General features: G+C 45.6%; 1 protein-coding gene across 3 annotated transcripts in view; it reads right to left on the reverse strand.

Annotated features, from left to right (window-relative positions):
- Positions 1–11,626: 11,626 nt before the first annotated feature.
- pik3r3b (phosphoinositide-3-kinase, regulatory subunit 3b (gamma)) overlaps positions 11,627–17,718 on the reverse strand; it is a 139,974-nt gene continuing 133,882 nt past the window's right edge. For all 3 annotated transcript variants that reach the window (XM_062395773.1, XM_062395774.1, XM_062395776.1), the window contains one exon: positions 11,627–17,643. In XM_062395773.1, coding sequence (XP_062251757.1) covers positions 17,445–17,643 — 199 coding nt within the window. In that variant the 3' untranslated portion in view covers positions 11,627–17,444. The remainder of the gene's footprint in view (positions 17,644–17,718) is intronic.

The following is a 17,718-nucleotide window of genomic DNA, read 5'->3' on the forward strand; positions in this document are numbered from 1 at the left end:
GAAGTGAGGAGGAACCACTCCCTGATGTGTCAGTGTTTCGTCAGGACATGACAGTTAACATGGAGGAGGAGGAGGAGGAGGAGGAGGAGGAGGAGGAGGAGGAGGAGGAGGAGGAGGAGGAAGCTGTCTTTGTCTGTCACAGTGTGTGGCAGAGCTCCTGGATAATGAGGGTGACTGTGGGGCTGCTGTAACATCACGTGTGAGGACCCCGGGTTGCAGTCAGGCACTTGTAAGACGCCTCCTGAAGGTGCACGGCTCTAATCACTCCCCCCCGAGGGATCTGGTTTTATGAAGCTCTCATGGAAACACAATCAAATATTTAGAGGTTGAGATGGTGGCAGACACAAGAAGATGAGGAGTGACATGTTGTTTGTGTCGGTGTTGACCTGAATATGAACCGTCTCCTTCCCTCCATGTTTGACTTGTAACCAGGAGGCCGATGTGCACAGAGAGGAAGTGATCACATGATACAAGCAGTGAGTTCAGGTCAGCAGCAGCTAGTCAGGATCGATGTGTGAAGAGATATGTGTTCTTATCAAAACGTGAGGGAAACACAGACTCCAGACTTTCTTTCTAGCTGTGTTTTTATCTTTCTTCATTTCTTTATTCCAGAACATGTCTCAGAATAATAACTCACAGTCGCTTGTGACACACGGAGCTCTAACATTACAAGAGAGAGAGCCCAGAGGAGACGAGTGGAGCAGCCGAGGACACGTCTCAGCTCGAGTCCTTCACGCTGCGTCTGAACCCTTCAAGAGGATGAAGAGGATGAAGAGGATGAAGAGGAGAGTCTGCAGCTTCTCACACGTGGCTCAGTGTCGCTCAGCAGCTGAAGACGGACGCCTCAGGTCACTGCTTCTGCACAACCTGTTTAATTAACTCCCTTTATGAATCTTTTATTCTGCCACACTCATGTTCATATTCATAATTTCATCCACATTCATAGAACCACTTCCTCTTTTGCAGTTTATCTACAAAGTAAAGGTACAATGTTCTTTTTTTTGATTTTCAGAAGCAATTTATTTGCTGGTTTATTTGGACTTTTAATATGTAAATTGTGAATTTGAAACAGCTGATATTCAATGTGTGGTTTGGAAACAAAGCAGAAGTGAAGCAAATCGTTTGTGACCAGAAACAAAGAAAGTTCAGTTTCTATTCAAATCACTTCACATTCAGGAACCGAGGAAGTTCTCTGACTCTGCATGTTGAAGGCCTCAGTGAGGAGGGAATGATTATGATGTAGGATGCATCAAACACTTGTTTATGGATCATATCACACGTCTAATATGGAGCGAGAACTTTGCTCCAGATGAAGTTGAGTCTAAATCCAAGTGATTCCTAGAAGCTGCTTTAATTCCAGCCGTTGATCAAAGCAGCTCAGATCCTCTCAGAGTGAAGCCAGAAGAACATCAATTCCTGGAGGATTCAGGATTCATCTGTCAGCTCCAGCACCTGCCATGTAGATGAGGCCGGTCTGAACCCCCCCTCGAACTCTGAGTTCTGCTCCACACCCTGGAGCTGCGATCGATTAACACAAACACTGATCTGTGATCTGTAGATTAGAAGGTTTCTTGCATGTAATGAAAATTGGAGCCAAGACATGAACTAACGTAGAGTTTCCACCGACCGGTCGTTTCACACTGTGACACGACTGAAGCCGGTTCCTGGTTCTGTGTTAAAGCTACATGGCTGTTTTGAGCATCATAGTTGTGTGTAGGTGTGTGTGTGTGTGTCGCTCTGCAGTTACACCACCCAAACACTAGTGGCAGTAGAGTTTCTTTGCTCCTGTGTTGAGTTGCTTCTGGTTTCCAATCCGCTCATTTACAGATTCTCTGGTGTTTACTTCAGATCATGTGACCATGATGGAGCCGATGAATGTTGAAGAGAAACCACACAGGGGCGGAGCTAGGGGCGGGGCCAGCGGGGCACAGGCCGTCACCTTATTGGCCCCTGAAGGATTTATTATTTTCTACCATTTCCTGACAAGAACAACAGCAAATGAGAAACAACTCACTGTGATCAGGAACTGCTCACGGCTGCTGGACACATAATTGGCCCCTCTGTGTAAATGGTGGCTCTTTACGGCCCTTGATGCCCCCCCGCCACCACACCTCAGGAAGAAGGTGAAGAGGAAGCAACACAAACCAGATTGTGTCCTGGTTTCCCTCCGGTGACTCGTTGAGGCCAGCCGCGTCTTCTTCTTCTTCTTCACCATCCAGGTGAGGGTAGAATAAAAACCAGAGAATAAATGAAATGAAACAAATTATAAATAAACCTCTGGCTTAGTTTACTTTTTCTGATAAAATATCCTGATCTTGAAAATATTTGATTGTCAGGTGTAAAAACAAATCATGAGGCTGGAGACCTGCAGAGTGGAAAACAGTTTGAAATCGTCTCTACTTCTCCTGACGTCTTTCATTCTCTCCATCATCCAAAGTTTTCTCTTTGGCCTCTTTCTCTCCCCCCCCCCTCATTCAATCCCTTATTCAACCCCTCATTCAATCCCTCATTCAATCCCTGTCTCTCTGTCTCCCTCTCTCTCTAAACAAATTAGGCCGCTGTCTTTCTGGCTCCTGTCTGTCACACACAAAAACACACACACAGACACACACACACAGACACACCCATACACACACACAGTCCAGGTAACATGTCAGAGGAGGAAGTTGATGAATTCATCTCTGATGGTTCAGATCTTTGTCATGGTTCAGTTTGGATCAGTTCCCTGCACAGGACCAGATCCTTCTTGTTTTGTGTGAGTGGGTTTGAAAAGCTCTGTGACTCCTGTGTTCTCCAGTCGAGTTCGATTCCTCACGTGATGAACCAGGCCCCAGCGTCGCAGCAGAGAACGGGGACTGCCAGTACGACTACTGACCATCAGCTGACTGACACAGACACAAACTCACTTTTTATTCAGCGCACAATGAGCTGAGTGACTGTTCAGTGTGAGACCATGTGAGTCTCAGCTGATTCCAGCTGAAGCTGCACCGCTGCTTGAAAACCAGGCAGAGTTCCACCACAACAGAGTGAGACGGGTTTACCCTCATGTTCAGGTTCCACAGAGAACCAACAGGTGGCGCACCTGAGCAGGTTCAATACCATAAATACTGTATTTGAATACTGGGGCATAAATGATCATATAATTAGGATGTTGAGCTGCTGCACAATGAGAGAGCTCATGAAGCCGCTGCTAGGTGGCGCCAGGGAGGTTGTGTTTTCATCCACGTCCTTTTGTTAGTCAGCAGCGTTACACAATCATTACTGATGATCACAGAACTTGGTGGTGCAGCTTGACTGAGCTATTGTAGTTACGATGTTGTGCCAGTTGTCTAACCGCTGTGGCTGCACAGCTAGTGGCTAACATGCTAGCTGCTACAACTAAGAGACGGAAACGATTTTTAAAAAGTGTCACGAGCAATTGATTGATAACTTCCAGCTGCGATGCCATCTACTGGCCAACAAGGGAAATGCAGTTAATTCCAGATGTGATGCACTGAAAACCTCTGTGTTTGTTATCAGCTCAGGAAGCAGCTTCCTGCAGTTGAATCTTTGTTTTTAACAATTAACTGAAGTTGAACTGTTCAGAAACACTTTGTACAGATTGATATAAACTCACTTAGGTGACACGTCCATTGAAATGAATGGATTTAGGTTGTTTCTCTGCTGTGGACTGTGGACTTTAATAAAGTGGACTGGGAACACAGGACATTTGGACATGTATCTACATTAGTGAGGTCTGTGTGCGTGTGTGTCAGTGTGTGTGTGTGTGTGTGTGTGTGTGTGTGTGTGTGTGTGTGGACACAGAAGCAGCCTGTGTTGCCTCTCTGTTAGAGCGCAGACGGCCGCTGCAGCTCATCGAGCAGCAGCGGCCTCACCTCAGGAAAAGTTTAGTTCACCTCAGGAAAAGGTTAGTGAGGAAACAGTGGATTAGAAAGGAAGGATGGAGGAAAGGAAGGATGGAGGAAAGGAAGAGAAGGAGTCACTTGATCAGGGGAAAGACCCATTTGTCGGCTGCATTTAGAGGAAACTTAGAACTTGGAAAGTCTGGTTGTTCCACTGTGAGCTAAACAAAAATAAAACGGTCTAAAAAGAGAAATGTGAAACAGGAAGACAATAAAAACACAACGTGTCATACACTGGATGAACAAATGAGTCTGCAGCTGTCAAGACACACAATAAGTATCATTCAGAAAACTACAGTCGTGTGTAAATACATCAGAAGAGAAGCAATGAACCATGACATCATTAATATGCTTATTAATATTTTACATCATCTACACTTTCCAAACAGACTCTGACTTCTGTCTATTCAAATTTGAACACACACTGTCCAGATGCAGCTCCTCTAAATGTGTCTCGTTTCCTGGCGAACAGTGTGTGTCAGTGTGTGTCAGTGTGTGTCAGTGTGTGTCAGGGACAATCAAAGATGGAGGTTGTTTGTTTCCCGGTCATAAAGCAGAAATGGTCAGCGTGTATAAAAGTGCTTATTCTGCCTCTTTCTCTCATCCTGTCTGTTGGTGTAACAGTGCACGACCCCACCCTGCAGCACAGTGGCCTCCATTCAGGTGTGTGTTACTGCACGTGTGTGTGGGTGTGTGTGTGTGTGTGTGTGTGTGTGTGGGTGTGTGTGTGTGGTTAACAGGGGGGCCATTGACGGTGACGACGAGGTCAGCTCTATCTTTATCAACATTACTAAGCAGATTTCTGAACAGGCCCGACCGCACATCCTGTCATTTGCTCACCACACCACCACTCGCCTTAGTCAAACACACAACACACACACAGACACACACACTGAAGAAGGATTTATAAATAGCCCCTGCTCACACACCAGAGTCTATTAAAAGCCATGACAATTACTGAGCAGGTTTTTTTTAGCCTGTTATTTCTATAAACTGCGATCTTTCTGTTTTCTGTGTTTAATGTCGGGACCTCATACGTGAGCAGAACATAAAGATCTTCAGTGTGTCTTCATGATGCTGACGGGAAAAAGAGAAGTTGTGCGTTACGCGGCTGCTGACACACAAACACAGAAACACACAAACACAAGAGTCTGTTGGATTTAAAACTTTCCGCTGCTCCGCGGAAAAACACAAGTTTAAAGTTTGTCTGAGAAAGAAGCTTATTACGACTTTACATGTTATTGTTGTGGGACGTTCATCAGCCGCCGTCTTTAGATCAGGGGAACGTGTCAGCCGAGGACTCGTCTCCTTGTGGGACAATAAGGTATAACTTTCTTACACCCTCGACCAATCATGAGTCAGTCTCAGCTGTCAATCATGATGTCTTTGATAACTGATTCAAACCAAACTGATCAGAAACACTTGAACAAACATCCGAGAGAAGAAGAACCTGAAAAACAGAAACATCTTTGACGTCTACTTTCATTTGTTTAGTTTGGTCCATGTCCCATCAGCTTACATGGAGGAGGAGGGGTTATGATCTATACTGCAGTCAGCCACCAGGGGGCGATCAAGATGGTTTGGCTTTACTTGTCATGTGGTCCATCTTTATCTACACACACACACACACACACACACACACAAACACACACACACACACACACACACAGGTAGCAGCAGCTGTAGCTGTGTTTCTTCTTCTGCTGCCAGCATCTCCCCCCCCCCCGACCCTGCTCTGTGTAAACAGGCTTCAAAGCTTCCTGGTTTCTTTAAGTGCGGCTCTGCAGCGTTTGACGAGTTCCAACTGCACAAACACGTGTGTCGTCGGTGATGCAGAGTGAGCAGGTCCCGGTGCAGCCGTCGACCGGCGGTGAACCCCCCCCCCCCCCCCCCCCCCCCCCTGCCTCACGGCCCTGAACTGTTGAACCAGGGGACAGAAGAGAACTCTGAGCGGCTTCGCTTCTCTGTCCAGAGTCCAAGTCCAGATCAATGAATCACGGTTTCCATGAAGTATTAACCTGAATGTGTGTTTTTAAAAGATGATCAGAAGATTTTATTGCATTTCTCAGAACTTCTGGAAAGCAGCTGAAGTTTCCAGTAAAATGTCCCCAGCCAAGTAACAGATGCAGCTGCAGCCGAAGCTGTGAGAAGCTGTGAGAAGCTGTGAGAAGCTGTGAGAAGATGTGAGAAGCTGTGAGAAGACGTGGATCCAGATGAAACAGCTCAGACGTACGGTGGCAGGAGAAGCTGGTCAGAGTGTGAACAGCTGAGAGACGGAGACCTGACAGAGTTCCTCAGTGTTCGGAGGAAGATTACTTTCTTATTTTTACTTTTACGGATTCAAATCAACCAAAAAGAAAAAGGCCTGAGAGAAAAGTTTGGTTTTATTATTATTATCAAACCTGTGTGCGACTGAAAATACTCTGGTTCTTTCTTCTTCTTTCAGAAAGTTCAGAGCTCTGTGAGATTCATGGGACGTCCTGCACTCAGGGGCGGAGCCAGAGAAATGCTAACGGGTGATGAGAGGAATTTAAGAGGTGTCACATTAGAAATCACTGAGAAGTTACTTTAAAGAGCACATCTGAATACATAGGAGAGAACGATCACTGAGAAATAAAAATTTATATAAATGCGTCTTCATATATTTATACACCTCCAGATATATCAACCTAGCAGCTGGTACGTATCATTCATTCAAACCAAGTTCTTCTCCAGAGGAACTGGCACCGTCCTGGTAAAATAAAGTGTTAGATGGAGAAAGTTTTCACCTCCATGAAAATGTTCATTCATAATAACTGAACACGACTTCTCCTCCTATACAACAAAGCTTAAAGGCTTTAAGTTAATTTATATAAACGTACAACCAGAAGAAGAACTCTTCCCTGACACGTCTCCTCCTCTGTAGCTGATGATGGGAAACTCAGGAGGAGAAGTCGGTTCCAGATTCCTCTAGATTGTCTGTGCTCGCTCCATCAGGCCTGAGAACCTTCTCCACAGGACGAAGGATGATTACACAGAATTACGTTGTTTTAATTCCCGTTGGTTTCTTCCGCGGCGCTGCCAGGAAACTGTGACCTCACAGCGCCAACGTCCTGTCAGTCCCTCACCGGCGCAAGTGTTTCCTTCTTTTGGCAATTATCTCCTTTTTTAAAGTTTCGGTCTTTTCCCTCTGACTCTGAGTTCAGTGACAGGTCGGTGGCCGAGCAGCAGAAGGTCCAGCTGGGGGGGGGGGGGGGGGGGGGGGGGGTGAGTAGGTGTGTTCTGCAGCTGAGTCGTCAACATGTTCATATTTATGACTCTTTGATTGTCTCAGTGAGATCATCAACCTTCAGTGTCTCCTGGAACGAGACGTGTGAGGAATCTCCTCCTGGTTCTGTTTGAATTTGATTCTTCACGACTCTGAATTCGTCTGTTTGGTCTTTTCTTTCGAAGATGTTGGATTTTCTCACGGTTTCCTGAAAGTTATAAACTGTAACTACAACATGTGACTTGTGTTTTCTGTCAACGAGTAACAGTTGCTGCTTCTGAACCAAAGTGTCTAATGTGCCACAGCTGTGATGTTTGTGCGATTATGTTTCCTACAAAGTCTATTTTGTGTTATTTGTACAGAGATGTGACTTCTAGGAGTCGTATTTTAAATGAAGCATCTTCTGTCAGTTGTAGTTCAGTAGCAGTGAAGTTATTCCACTTGTTAGTTGATCTTCACTGAAGGTCTGTGGAAACCAGCTGGACCCTCTGATCTTCTCTGAAGATAAACTGAAGCTTCTACAGGTTCTAACAGCTTCACTGCATCTCACTCTTCTTCATTCAGGTCCAATGAATCAAGCTTCACATTATGAGCTCAACTACACAAAACAGAGAAATGCCCAGTCCGTCTTTTTGTGAAGCCGCACGATGAATCAGCTCACGTCTCTATAGAAATAGAAATAGATTCTATCTCTATAGAAATAGAGACGTGTGTGTTTCTATATGTGGCCTCGCTAACAGCTCGATGGTCTCATCACATCTGAGAAGCTGGAGAAGAACCAGAGGAGGCTGAGGGTCTGTCGGGGGGGCCCTCCCCCTCTGCCACACAAGGCCTTATAAGGCAGCCGGGCTCGCTGGACGTCCACGGCCTCGTTAGGAAATTCAGCAGAACCAAAATAAAGTCAACATTTATTGAGCGTTAAAGAAAACTGAATATGAAAGGAGGGCCGGCTGGTGGAGCGCGGCCCCGCCCTGCTGCACACTGCTCTGTTATTCTTGGGAGCAGTGAATGGAACTATGGTGCAGCTATATGGGCGTGTGTGTGTGTGTGTGTGTGTGTGTGTGTGTGTGTGTGTGTGTGTGTGTCAGGAGCAGGATGTTCTGGAAGTTGAAGGCTGAAGTATGAGGAGGAACACCTGTGACTTCAGGAGCTTCAGATGAAACCTGAACGAGGCTTCTCTCTGGACTCGCTGCTCACGTCCTCAACTTTGACTCCTTAAAACTGTCTCCAGGTTTAAACTGTCTGATTTATTCTGTGCAGTTATTTGTAGAATAAAAGAACCTGAATGGACGATAGATCATTCTGTAAAACCCATGTGTCCTATTACCATTTATGTGTTGACCTTATTAAAATAAAAGTTTCAGAACGAACAAATCTACCTCTCAAACTTTACGTCCAATTTCTGTGTTTGATGGAAAACTGGAGATTTCATTTCATTTGCTCATTATAAAGCATCGTAACAGCAAAACGAACGGTGTGCTTTTATTTTGAAGACACATTGCTAAAGAGGATGTGGTTCTATGACACCTGTGAATGTCAAAAATGCAACTTCCAATGACCACTAAGAAAAATCATGAGGAGAATGAAGCCGTTGAGATGGGCAGTTCTCCTGATGTTCCACATTCAGATTTACTTCTGTACTACTACTGTACTACTACTGTACTACTACTACAATTACTCACTGCAGCAGTTCTCACTAGTTTCACTCTCTCAGATGAATATCTTCTTATCCTGGTTCGGTCCCTGCAGCTGCTGCTGGAGGATAAATCTGACACATGCAGAGAAGTGACGGATGTTCAGGCTGCACAAATACACAACTCATGTGCACAACAAATATGCAAACAAATGCAAATGTAACACAACAGCATGCAAACAGCCTGCTGATCTTTGAGTGTGTGTTAAAGTATATGCACCCGCATATATACATTATATATGAACTGTGTGTGCTTGTGTGTGTGTGTGTTCTGCTTAGTGTGCAGATATACAGTGAAACCACATTAACCACTGCTCCCTCCATCCTGTTCTCCATCATCATCCTCTTCTTCCTCTTCCTCATCGTCTTCCTCAATTTATTATTCCTCTTCCAGGTCATCTCTGTCTTCTTCTTCAGTCTTTTTCTTGCCCTTCTCTTCCTCTTTCCCCTCTTTTTTTACTCCTCCGCTTCTTTCCTCCTTGTCTTTCCTCCTCCTCCTCCTCCTCCTCCTCCTCAGTGTCCCTCTAGGTCAGCCCCCAGATTCCTTCCTCCCTGTGACTTGATATCATGGTGGTAAATATTCACAGGCCTGGTGTTCGCACAGCAGAAAACTCATTATCACGTTATTATTCTCTGTGTCTGCGTCTAATTTATTCCCCTACTGCTGCTCAGTGCAGGTCTGCTGTGCCAGGAGATCAGGGCCGTCCTCCTCCTCCTCCTCCTCCTCCTCCTCCTCCTCCTCCTCCTCCTCCTCCTCCTCCTCCTCCTCCTCGCTGTGGAGAGACTGAGGGAGCAGCGGAGGGAGAACAGTGGTTATTGGGGAGAGATGGAGTGAGGGGTGGAGGGAGAGGCGGAGGTGTGGATGGATGGACCTCATTACAGAGATGCTGATTTGGGAAGGGGGGGGGGTCCTGCTGCAGGCGGTGACCCTGGTTCTCGACACTGATTCAGTTTCCATCTCTAAGTCCCTGTGCAGCTGTCAATCAGCAGCCGGGTTCGATTCCGAGTGTGCGCGGCGTCCCGCTGGAGCCCCGGGACGAGGACGTGTCTCAGAACAGAGAGTCCGAGGTGGAGCAGGCGAGTTCTTGATGGATCAGTTCAGTCGGTCACTGTGTTGAACTGCAGTTATCTCTCAGGCAGTCATAATAAAAATGATGCAAACCAGCTTTCACCAACTTTCACATTTTCAAGGCTGAAGATTTCAGTATTTCTCACGTCTGTGTTTCCCTGAGACGCAGGAGAGCTTCTCTCAGAGTCGACTCCACATCCAGATTTCATGTTGGGGAATAAAGCAGCGGCTCTCGACTCATCATTTTCTTATAGAGAGGAATAAAGTTCTGCTCTAGTTGGGGCCAAGTTTTCAGGAAAGTCTTGGTCCTTGAATGAAACTCAAAGGACTTGAGATGCAGCTTTATTGAATTTTAATTGGTGAAGACCTCATGAAGGATTTATGTATTTATGTATTTATTTGTAACAAATTAGAGTTTTAAAATGACTCCTGACTAATGACTGTGTCTTAACAGTTTAGACATTATACTTTTACAGCAGTAATTAAAACCCTCATCAGGATGTGAACGGCTCCTGAAACACAAACCTTCAGCTCAGTCTCATGTCAAACATGCTCCACTTGGGGCTGATGATATATATCATCGTATAAATCAAATCACATTTTCTATAATCATATCTAAACCGGCCTGATCTTTTTCACCATGTTACAGAAAGTGGACGTTCCTGGATCTGCTCCCACGATTTAATCAGATCTGATATTTAACGACTTGTTTTTAAAAGTCCCAAGGAAATGGGTTCAGTGGTTTTTCAGTAATTCAGCAGAGAAACAGAGAAACGATGAAAACTGAACCTTCTTGGCAGAGAAATAAAAGACGTGTGTGTGTGTGATGAAACCTGAGCAGCCAGGATACCTGATCTCATGAGTTAATCCTGCTGTGTGTGTCTGTGTGTGTCTGTTTGTGTGGTTCACACACCTCAGGGATCATGAACACACAGATGGAGACAGAAGGTCTGTCCATGCAGCCTCAGTGTGACGCTCTGTTCTCCACCTGCTGCTCTGGAGCTCACACTCATTCATCTTCAGGAACATCTCACCTGCACACGTGTGACGCAGCAGGTGAAGCCACCGGCTGCACGTCGCCCTGATGAAGATCTTCATCCACCTGTTAACTGGAAGTGCCTCCTGGATTCTGTGTGATGGAGCCTGGAGGAGAGGATCCCTTCAGAGAAGCTGCAGCCGGCTCTCTGTGTCTGAGAGCAGCTTCGGTCCTGAGGCAACATTTAGCTTTAGCTTCTAGAACTTAGAGAAAGTGGCTGAAGCTTCAGTTTCCACTTCCTCTCGTGGAGATATGATAATCCATATCTTTGATAAAGTGAAGTCAGTCTGTGCCGTAGTGATCAGGGGGTGGAGCCACGATAACGAGGTCCCTTCGATATACACTCTCGACCAATCACGAGGAAGTGTCAGCTGTCAATCATGACGTCTCAGCCCATGGCCTTATATGATCAAACTACTTATTAAACCACTTCCTGAATTAGTCTTCACTTAATCGTAGGAGTTTGTGCAAATTTATTCAAAAGAAAAACTGAGATGTGACTTTGACTCAAGTTTTCAGGCGAGTTTAACTTTTACATTTTATGACTGCGTATGACATCATCATCATAAAACCTCACAAGTCAACTAAGCATCACATGACTTTATAAAATCTATTGAATTCAGATGTGTGTGAGTTATTTCAGCAGCTGACAGGAAAAACACCAAGAGTCCAGTTTGTATTTGAACAAAATATTTTCTTTATTCTGCAAGAGCACGTAATGAGGTGGAGCTCCACTGATAAACGTACACGAGTTCAGCTCTTCAACAGAGTCTACAACCAACAAACTATTGCAACCGATACGAGAAAGTAAAAGGTTCAGTGAAGGGCCGGAGCCGCTCCAGAGAGAGAGAGAGCCACGAGCAGCCGGCAGAGGGCGACACTGAGAAAGAACCAGAACCTTCCAGCACCGGAACTCAGGGTTTCACTGGACCTTCACCGTCCCAATGGAGAATTTAGAAAGTGGAACAGCTGTGAGTCTCAGTCTGTTCATGCTTCAGATTGAAAACAACCAAATCGTTTTTCTTCACAATCGAGTTCTGCTGGGTTCTTTGGTCGTGGCCCACAATGCACCGGGCTCCAGGACCAGCGTCCCCAGCGATCCACCTTCTCAGTGTTGCGTCCACATGGCATTTTACAACCGACACAAAAAGGACTGGAACTGGTTCCAGCTGAAGCAGTGATGTTCAACTGGCTGAATCACGTTCAGATCTCAATACTTCATAAACAGACAAATAACAGTTGTTTTTCAAAGACATCTTTTTTACTTGTTTTCTTTTATACACAAAAAACAACAGTCAATAGTACCAAATATGCATGCTGGATCTGTACGAATGTCCAAAAGGGTCAAAGAGAGGAAGGGGGGGGGGGGGGGGGGTCATATACACTTTTTTAAAATGTTTTTTTTTAGTTAGTTTTTCTAAAAGTTCCCGTAGATGTGAACTTTATATAAATTTATCTATAAAGAAGCTGTTCCTCGTCGAAGCTGTGCTGGGAACTGTGATCAGAGAAGCAGTGGGAAGAACACAACACGACTCCTCGGTGAGAATCACAAACATATTCAAACCCGGCTGCAAATAAAACTCTGCAGATCTGCTGGAGTGCCACTTGTAGTAGTTGTAGAAGTTATATTTGAGCAGAGGAACAACAGACAGTTGCCTGGTTAACAGTCCTGTGGTGTAGTGAGTACAAACACTCAGAAAGTGAAGGTAACAGGAGGTTTATTGGACCTTTGAGTCACTGAGGCTGCACCTGTGAACCAGAAGGTACCTTTGTTTTCTGAGCCGGTTTCCTGGAGTTATTTGAGTCTGAGTTTCCCAAAGTGAGACCTCAACTGAACAGTCAGTAAAAAAATCTACAGATATTTTGGTTTGTCCCACGAAACCTTTCAGCTGCTTCTCTCTCCGCTCGACTGCAAACGGAAACTCGCCCGTTCGGAAACGCCCGCGACAGAAAAGGGAATATTGCATGTTGTGATTGGACGAGACAGAACGTGTCCTGTAGAAAGCTCGGAGCAGGAAGTGATGTAAAGATTTAAACGTTAAATCTATTTAACATTAAATCCTTCTATCAAAATACAACGTCCCTGTTGACCCTCAGTCAAGTGGAAGATTTGCCTCATTGCAAACATTCCTTGTTGTATAATTATTAATAACATTCTTCTAATCTTGTTATATAATTGTATTACTAATCTATCTTTTGTTTAATTTGTCTATATCTTGTTGATCTTGAAGTTCAGTCAAACATCGTTTAGAGACGATAATATCGTGTTTGCACAAAACGTTATCGGCGGCGAGCAGGAAGAAGAACCTGTCGCTCTAGTCGCTCGTGACTTCAGGGCGTCGCTCTATCTGTGAGGTTTCTACAGGACACGTCCAGCAGCAGTAACGTGAGCGAGAAGCAGCGACTCTGGGACTTTTCTGGTTTCACTTGAACAGATAGAGAGCAGGTTGAAGGTGATTGGTTTGACGTCGCTGGACGAGGACTTTAAAGACTTTAAAGACGGATCCTTCCCGACCAAAGAACCAGTTTGAGCTCTTTTCAACACAAACTGAACGAGACTCACTCACACAACATGCTTCATCTTCTGAGTCGTGATAATATCAAGGCGGTGGAGGTTTAAAACAAAACACTGAATCATCACCTTCAAATCAACAAGTGAAAGATCGACATGAACTGAAATCTTTGGTTTAAACGTTTTGGGAGAAACGAAACAAAAACAGTCAAAGAACAACGACTGCAACTGAAAAGAAACCAGAAGTATCTCTAAGCAGTGTTTATATATAGATATATTTATATATGATAGATAGGACATCTGCGTGTAGTCGTGACTCGGGATCGGACATCACAGGTAAATATTAACACAAGTCTCTTGTAGATGATAATGTGTGCAATTTCAGACGAGTCCTCAGTGAAGGAAAAGATTGGAACATATCTCTGAGGAGAGTTTCAAACAGCGCCTCCCTCCTGAAGTGTCTCTATCTGGAATGAATACTGTACATCTGTCATAAAACTCTGGAAAACCTGCTGCTCACGTCCAGACGGGGACCTCCCCCGCTTGCTTCTCTTTAATAAACCTCTATTTCCATATAAAGACATTCAGCAGTGAGCCATGTAATATTGTTCAAGTAATAAGAGTTAGGGATTTTTATGAGTTCCCTATGCAAAATAAAAACAAGTCAGCCATTATCAGAGAACTGGTGATGGAGGGGAGGGAATGACTCTGACGTCCTGCAGGTGGCGCTGCTGTGGCTCCGCTAGAGGAAGCCACGAGGGACAAAGTCAAAGTCGTGGGGATGAAGCTTAATCCACTGAGTGATGAAAGTATCGATGAAGAAAAAACCCTGATTTACTTTATGTTCTCAAATCGCTGGCTTTGTTGTGGTCGTTCTCTAACCTGAAAACACCTGAGGGTTCCTGACTGGGATGGAGACCAGGGATTCTCTGAGCACCTCGACAGCGGTGCTTTAAAAAAACAAGGAGCGGAAAAGAGAGAAACCTGTTTCGGACCCGCACTGATCCTTTTGTACATTCAAGATTCTATCGACACACCGCGCCCTGCCGTCCCCTGAAAACTGAGAATCTGAACCTCCTGAGGGAAAGACCACGGAACCACCTCCCAGCTGCTGCTCCTCCACGAGGAGGAGTCACATCTCCACAGCCGAGGTTCTGGTGTCGGACAAAAACACGAGAAGATCCAATTAGTTCTGTTCTCACGAGCACAATGAGCTCAAAGTGAAGTCGATCAGGTTCTTTTAAACTTATTGGTTTTGGGGAATTAAGAGTTTCCTCACTGATGTGGATCGAGTTGAACTGGGACCAGTTTAACGACGTGATCGAATCCAACTCAATGGAAACCAGTTCTTCTTTTGTCAACACTTCACAAGTGTTTAACGTCATTTTGCTGAGAAACCAGTTGAAGAACAGAACCAGTTGGATTCAGTGCTGCCCCCTTCAGGTCACACTGAACTTCAGTCTCCGTGAAAAATCGGATTAATCGTAAACTTTAGTATGAATCATCTCCACCGACACGTCCACCAATCAGAGCGGACCTGTCACGGCGGCGGGATGATGGCGGTGTGGGGCTAGGAGACGGGTGGAGATAAACTCGTGGTGGGTACAACCAATGTTGTATCATTCGCTCACAGTGACTCCTCCCCTTCTCAATCAAACGCTCCCTCCAACCTGTCGCACGCACTCACAGGGGGCGGGGCTCCGGAGGGGGGGGGGGGGGCTTTGTAACCAGCTTCGTCTCAGAGGTTCGTTTCTGGTTGACGACCTCACAAGCTGTTTGGGGGGGTGCTGGGGTGCAGTGAGAACAGCTGCTGTTACAAGGATCACATGATCGCCCTCCCCCTTCACTTTTATTATGAACCTTGAAGACAGGGACACCCCCCCCCCCCCCCTCATTCTTAATCTCAGACTCCTCAGCCAATCAGCGACCAGAGAATCCCAGGAAAAATAGAATGCAACTTGTTTTTCTCTCCAGTTTTTGAAGATAGTTTTTATTGCGTGATGCTTTTTATTTGTTTTAGTCTTTGACAGAAAAATGCTTCCACTGGTTGTAGAGTCGAGCTCCGGCCAAGAAGTTCTGAGCTTCAAGAACCAGTTCAACAGAAATCAAATCAAAAAGAACAAACAAAACGTAGGTTTGACTCCAGAAGCTTCACTGTGCACTTTGATTATCTCTGGGACCGTAGTGCATCTCTCTCTCTCTCGCTCGCTCGCTGCTCGACCGCTGAACTACAGCAACACAACTCTAGATTGCACGTTCTTTCAAGTTTTCAGTATTTTCTCCGTAAGCCTGTGTCTGCAGCTCGGGGCTCCGCCTCCTGTCGCTGCGTCACACATAAAAAACATTATTTATCAAAGCTTATTATTTCTGAAGGTTTTCTAACAAAAAGCACAAAGTGTTCAACCCACAGTGTGTAGCATTCACTCGCCCGTTCTCACTCTCTCGGTGTCAACCACACATAAAATGGGTTTTCATGTTTTCTGGCTCCTCCCGTCGGGTCTCGTGTGGAGTCGTTTGTGACCTCGCAGCTCGGGGCGCTCGTTCTAATGACGGTCACTGAGCAGACATGTCAGATAAAAGCCGAAAAACATCGACTCTTTCCCCCGTTAGCGAGGAGGAGTTAGCTTTCCTGCTGTTTCCTCCGAGGCGTCAGGAGCACGATGAAGACGCTCTCATGCAGGCGTCACGTTCCCGTCACAGGAGCTGATGAGCTCTGCTGCAGAGTGACTTCACCTCAGAGGAAGAACAAAGGAAGTTTAATCTCGCCGCTATGCTTCCTGGTAGACGCTACCTCATCAGACTACTTGTTTAAAACACTTAAAACATGAATCCAGTGTCAGGAACGTGACCCGTTGAGGTCGACGCTCCCGCAGCGGAGGTCACAAACGAGTCTAAGTGCTTCCTACTCGACCGTCTGTGTTCACAGGAGTTGTTTCTGTTCTCGTACCATTTGGTTTTCCAGAAAAAAGGCTATTTGGTGCACAAGCACGTGGTCCAAAACTCAGTTTTATGTGTGGTCTCAAACACAACGTCCATTTGTTTCTCTTGGCTCCTCCCCCCGTTCACAAAAGGGGAAAGAAAAGAGGAAAAGACTCTTTAGCCCCTCCCACTCCACACCAACTTTGGTCTCTGGTTCTAATCTGTGACGCTGCCACTTACACACTGGCAAAAAAAAAACTCTACAGTTCGTATAAAAGCAAAAACCTTTTGTCCTTCAACTCTACAAAACTGTTTAGTGTCACTTGTGCCCCCCCCCCCCTTCCCCCCTCAGCAGCAGCACTCTACATAGAGGCGCGCTCCACAACGCGAGCGTCCGTTTCCGTTATGCTACATTATTCTTGCTTCTCGTACGGAGAGGGACAGAAACAGACACTTGACATCATCTTCATCATCTTCATCATCATCATCTCCTCTTGCATTTACCACAAACAGAGTTGGGAGTAAAGAAACAGGAAACATCCAAAACATGAAAACGACTCCAGAAACAAAACAAAAAGTAAAAGCAGTAATAGAATCATTTGAGGTGAAAGAAAAGGTTGAAAATGGGAATGTTTTGTTGTCGTCTTCTTCTTCTTCTTCGTGGTTTTGTGAGTTTCTAGGTCAAAGTCTGAGCTGGAGTTTCGGTAGCAGCAGGGTCAACCTGAAACTCTGAAGTTGCCTACTCCGTTTCCTTCCTTCCCTCGGTCGCTTCTTTTTTGTTTCACATTCACAAACATTTAAAACTTCCTTGTGCAAATCAAGCAGTCTTTAGAAAGAATGCCCTCCGAAAAATGTTCTTGTAAAAATATATATAACTCCAAGGTGGCTGACGTGTGTGTTGCAGCAAGTGTTTCTATCTATCGTTTACGGGTCTGGTGTCGGGGGGGCGTTTGTACTTCAACCAATCCTCCCCCTCCCTCCTTCCCTCACTCCTCCCATTCTCCCTTTCCCCGGGAGGGGGTTGGTTTGTAGTCTATGTGGGAGTGTGAGCAGACTGGGGGGGGGTTCATCTGCGTCCGGAGGGCATCTGTGCGTAGACGGGGTAGGCGAGGCGGATGTTGAGCGAGTCGTTGTGCTGCACCAGCGAGGTCTGGTGGTAGTGGAGCACCAGGTCCTTCAGGCTGCCGTACAGGTTGTAGGGCTCCGCGAAGCCGAAGCCCCGCGCCGTGCTGTAGATCACACAGTGCTTCACCTCGCCCTCAACACTGACACACAAAGACACACTCCGTTAATTCACTGACACACAAAGACACACTCAGTTAATTCACTGACACACAAAG

Source organism: Platichthys flesus, chromosome 9, assembly GCF_949316205.1.
Source record: "Platichthys flesus chromosome 9, fPlaFle2.1, whole genome shotgun sequence".
In the NCBI taxonomy this organism is placed as follows: domain Eukaryota; kingdom Metazoa; phylum Chordata; class Actinopteri; order Pleuronectiformes; family Pleuronectidae; genus Platichthys; species Platichthys flesus.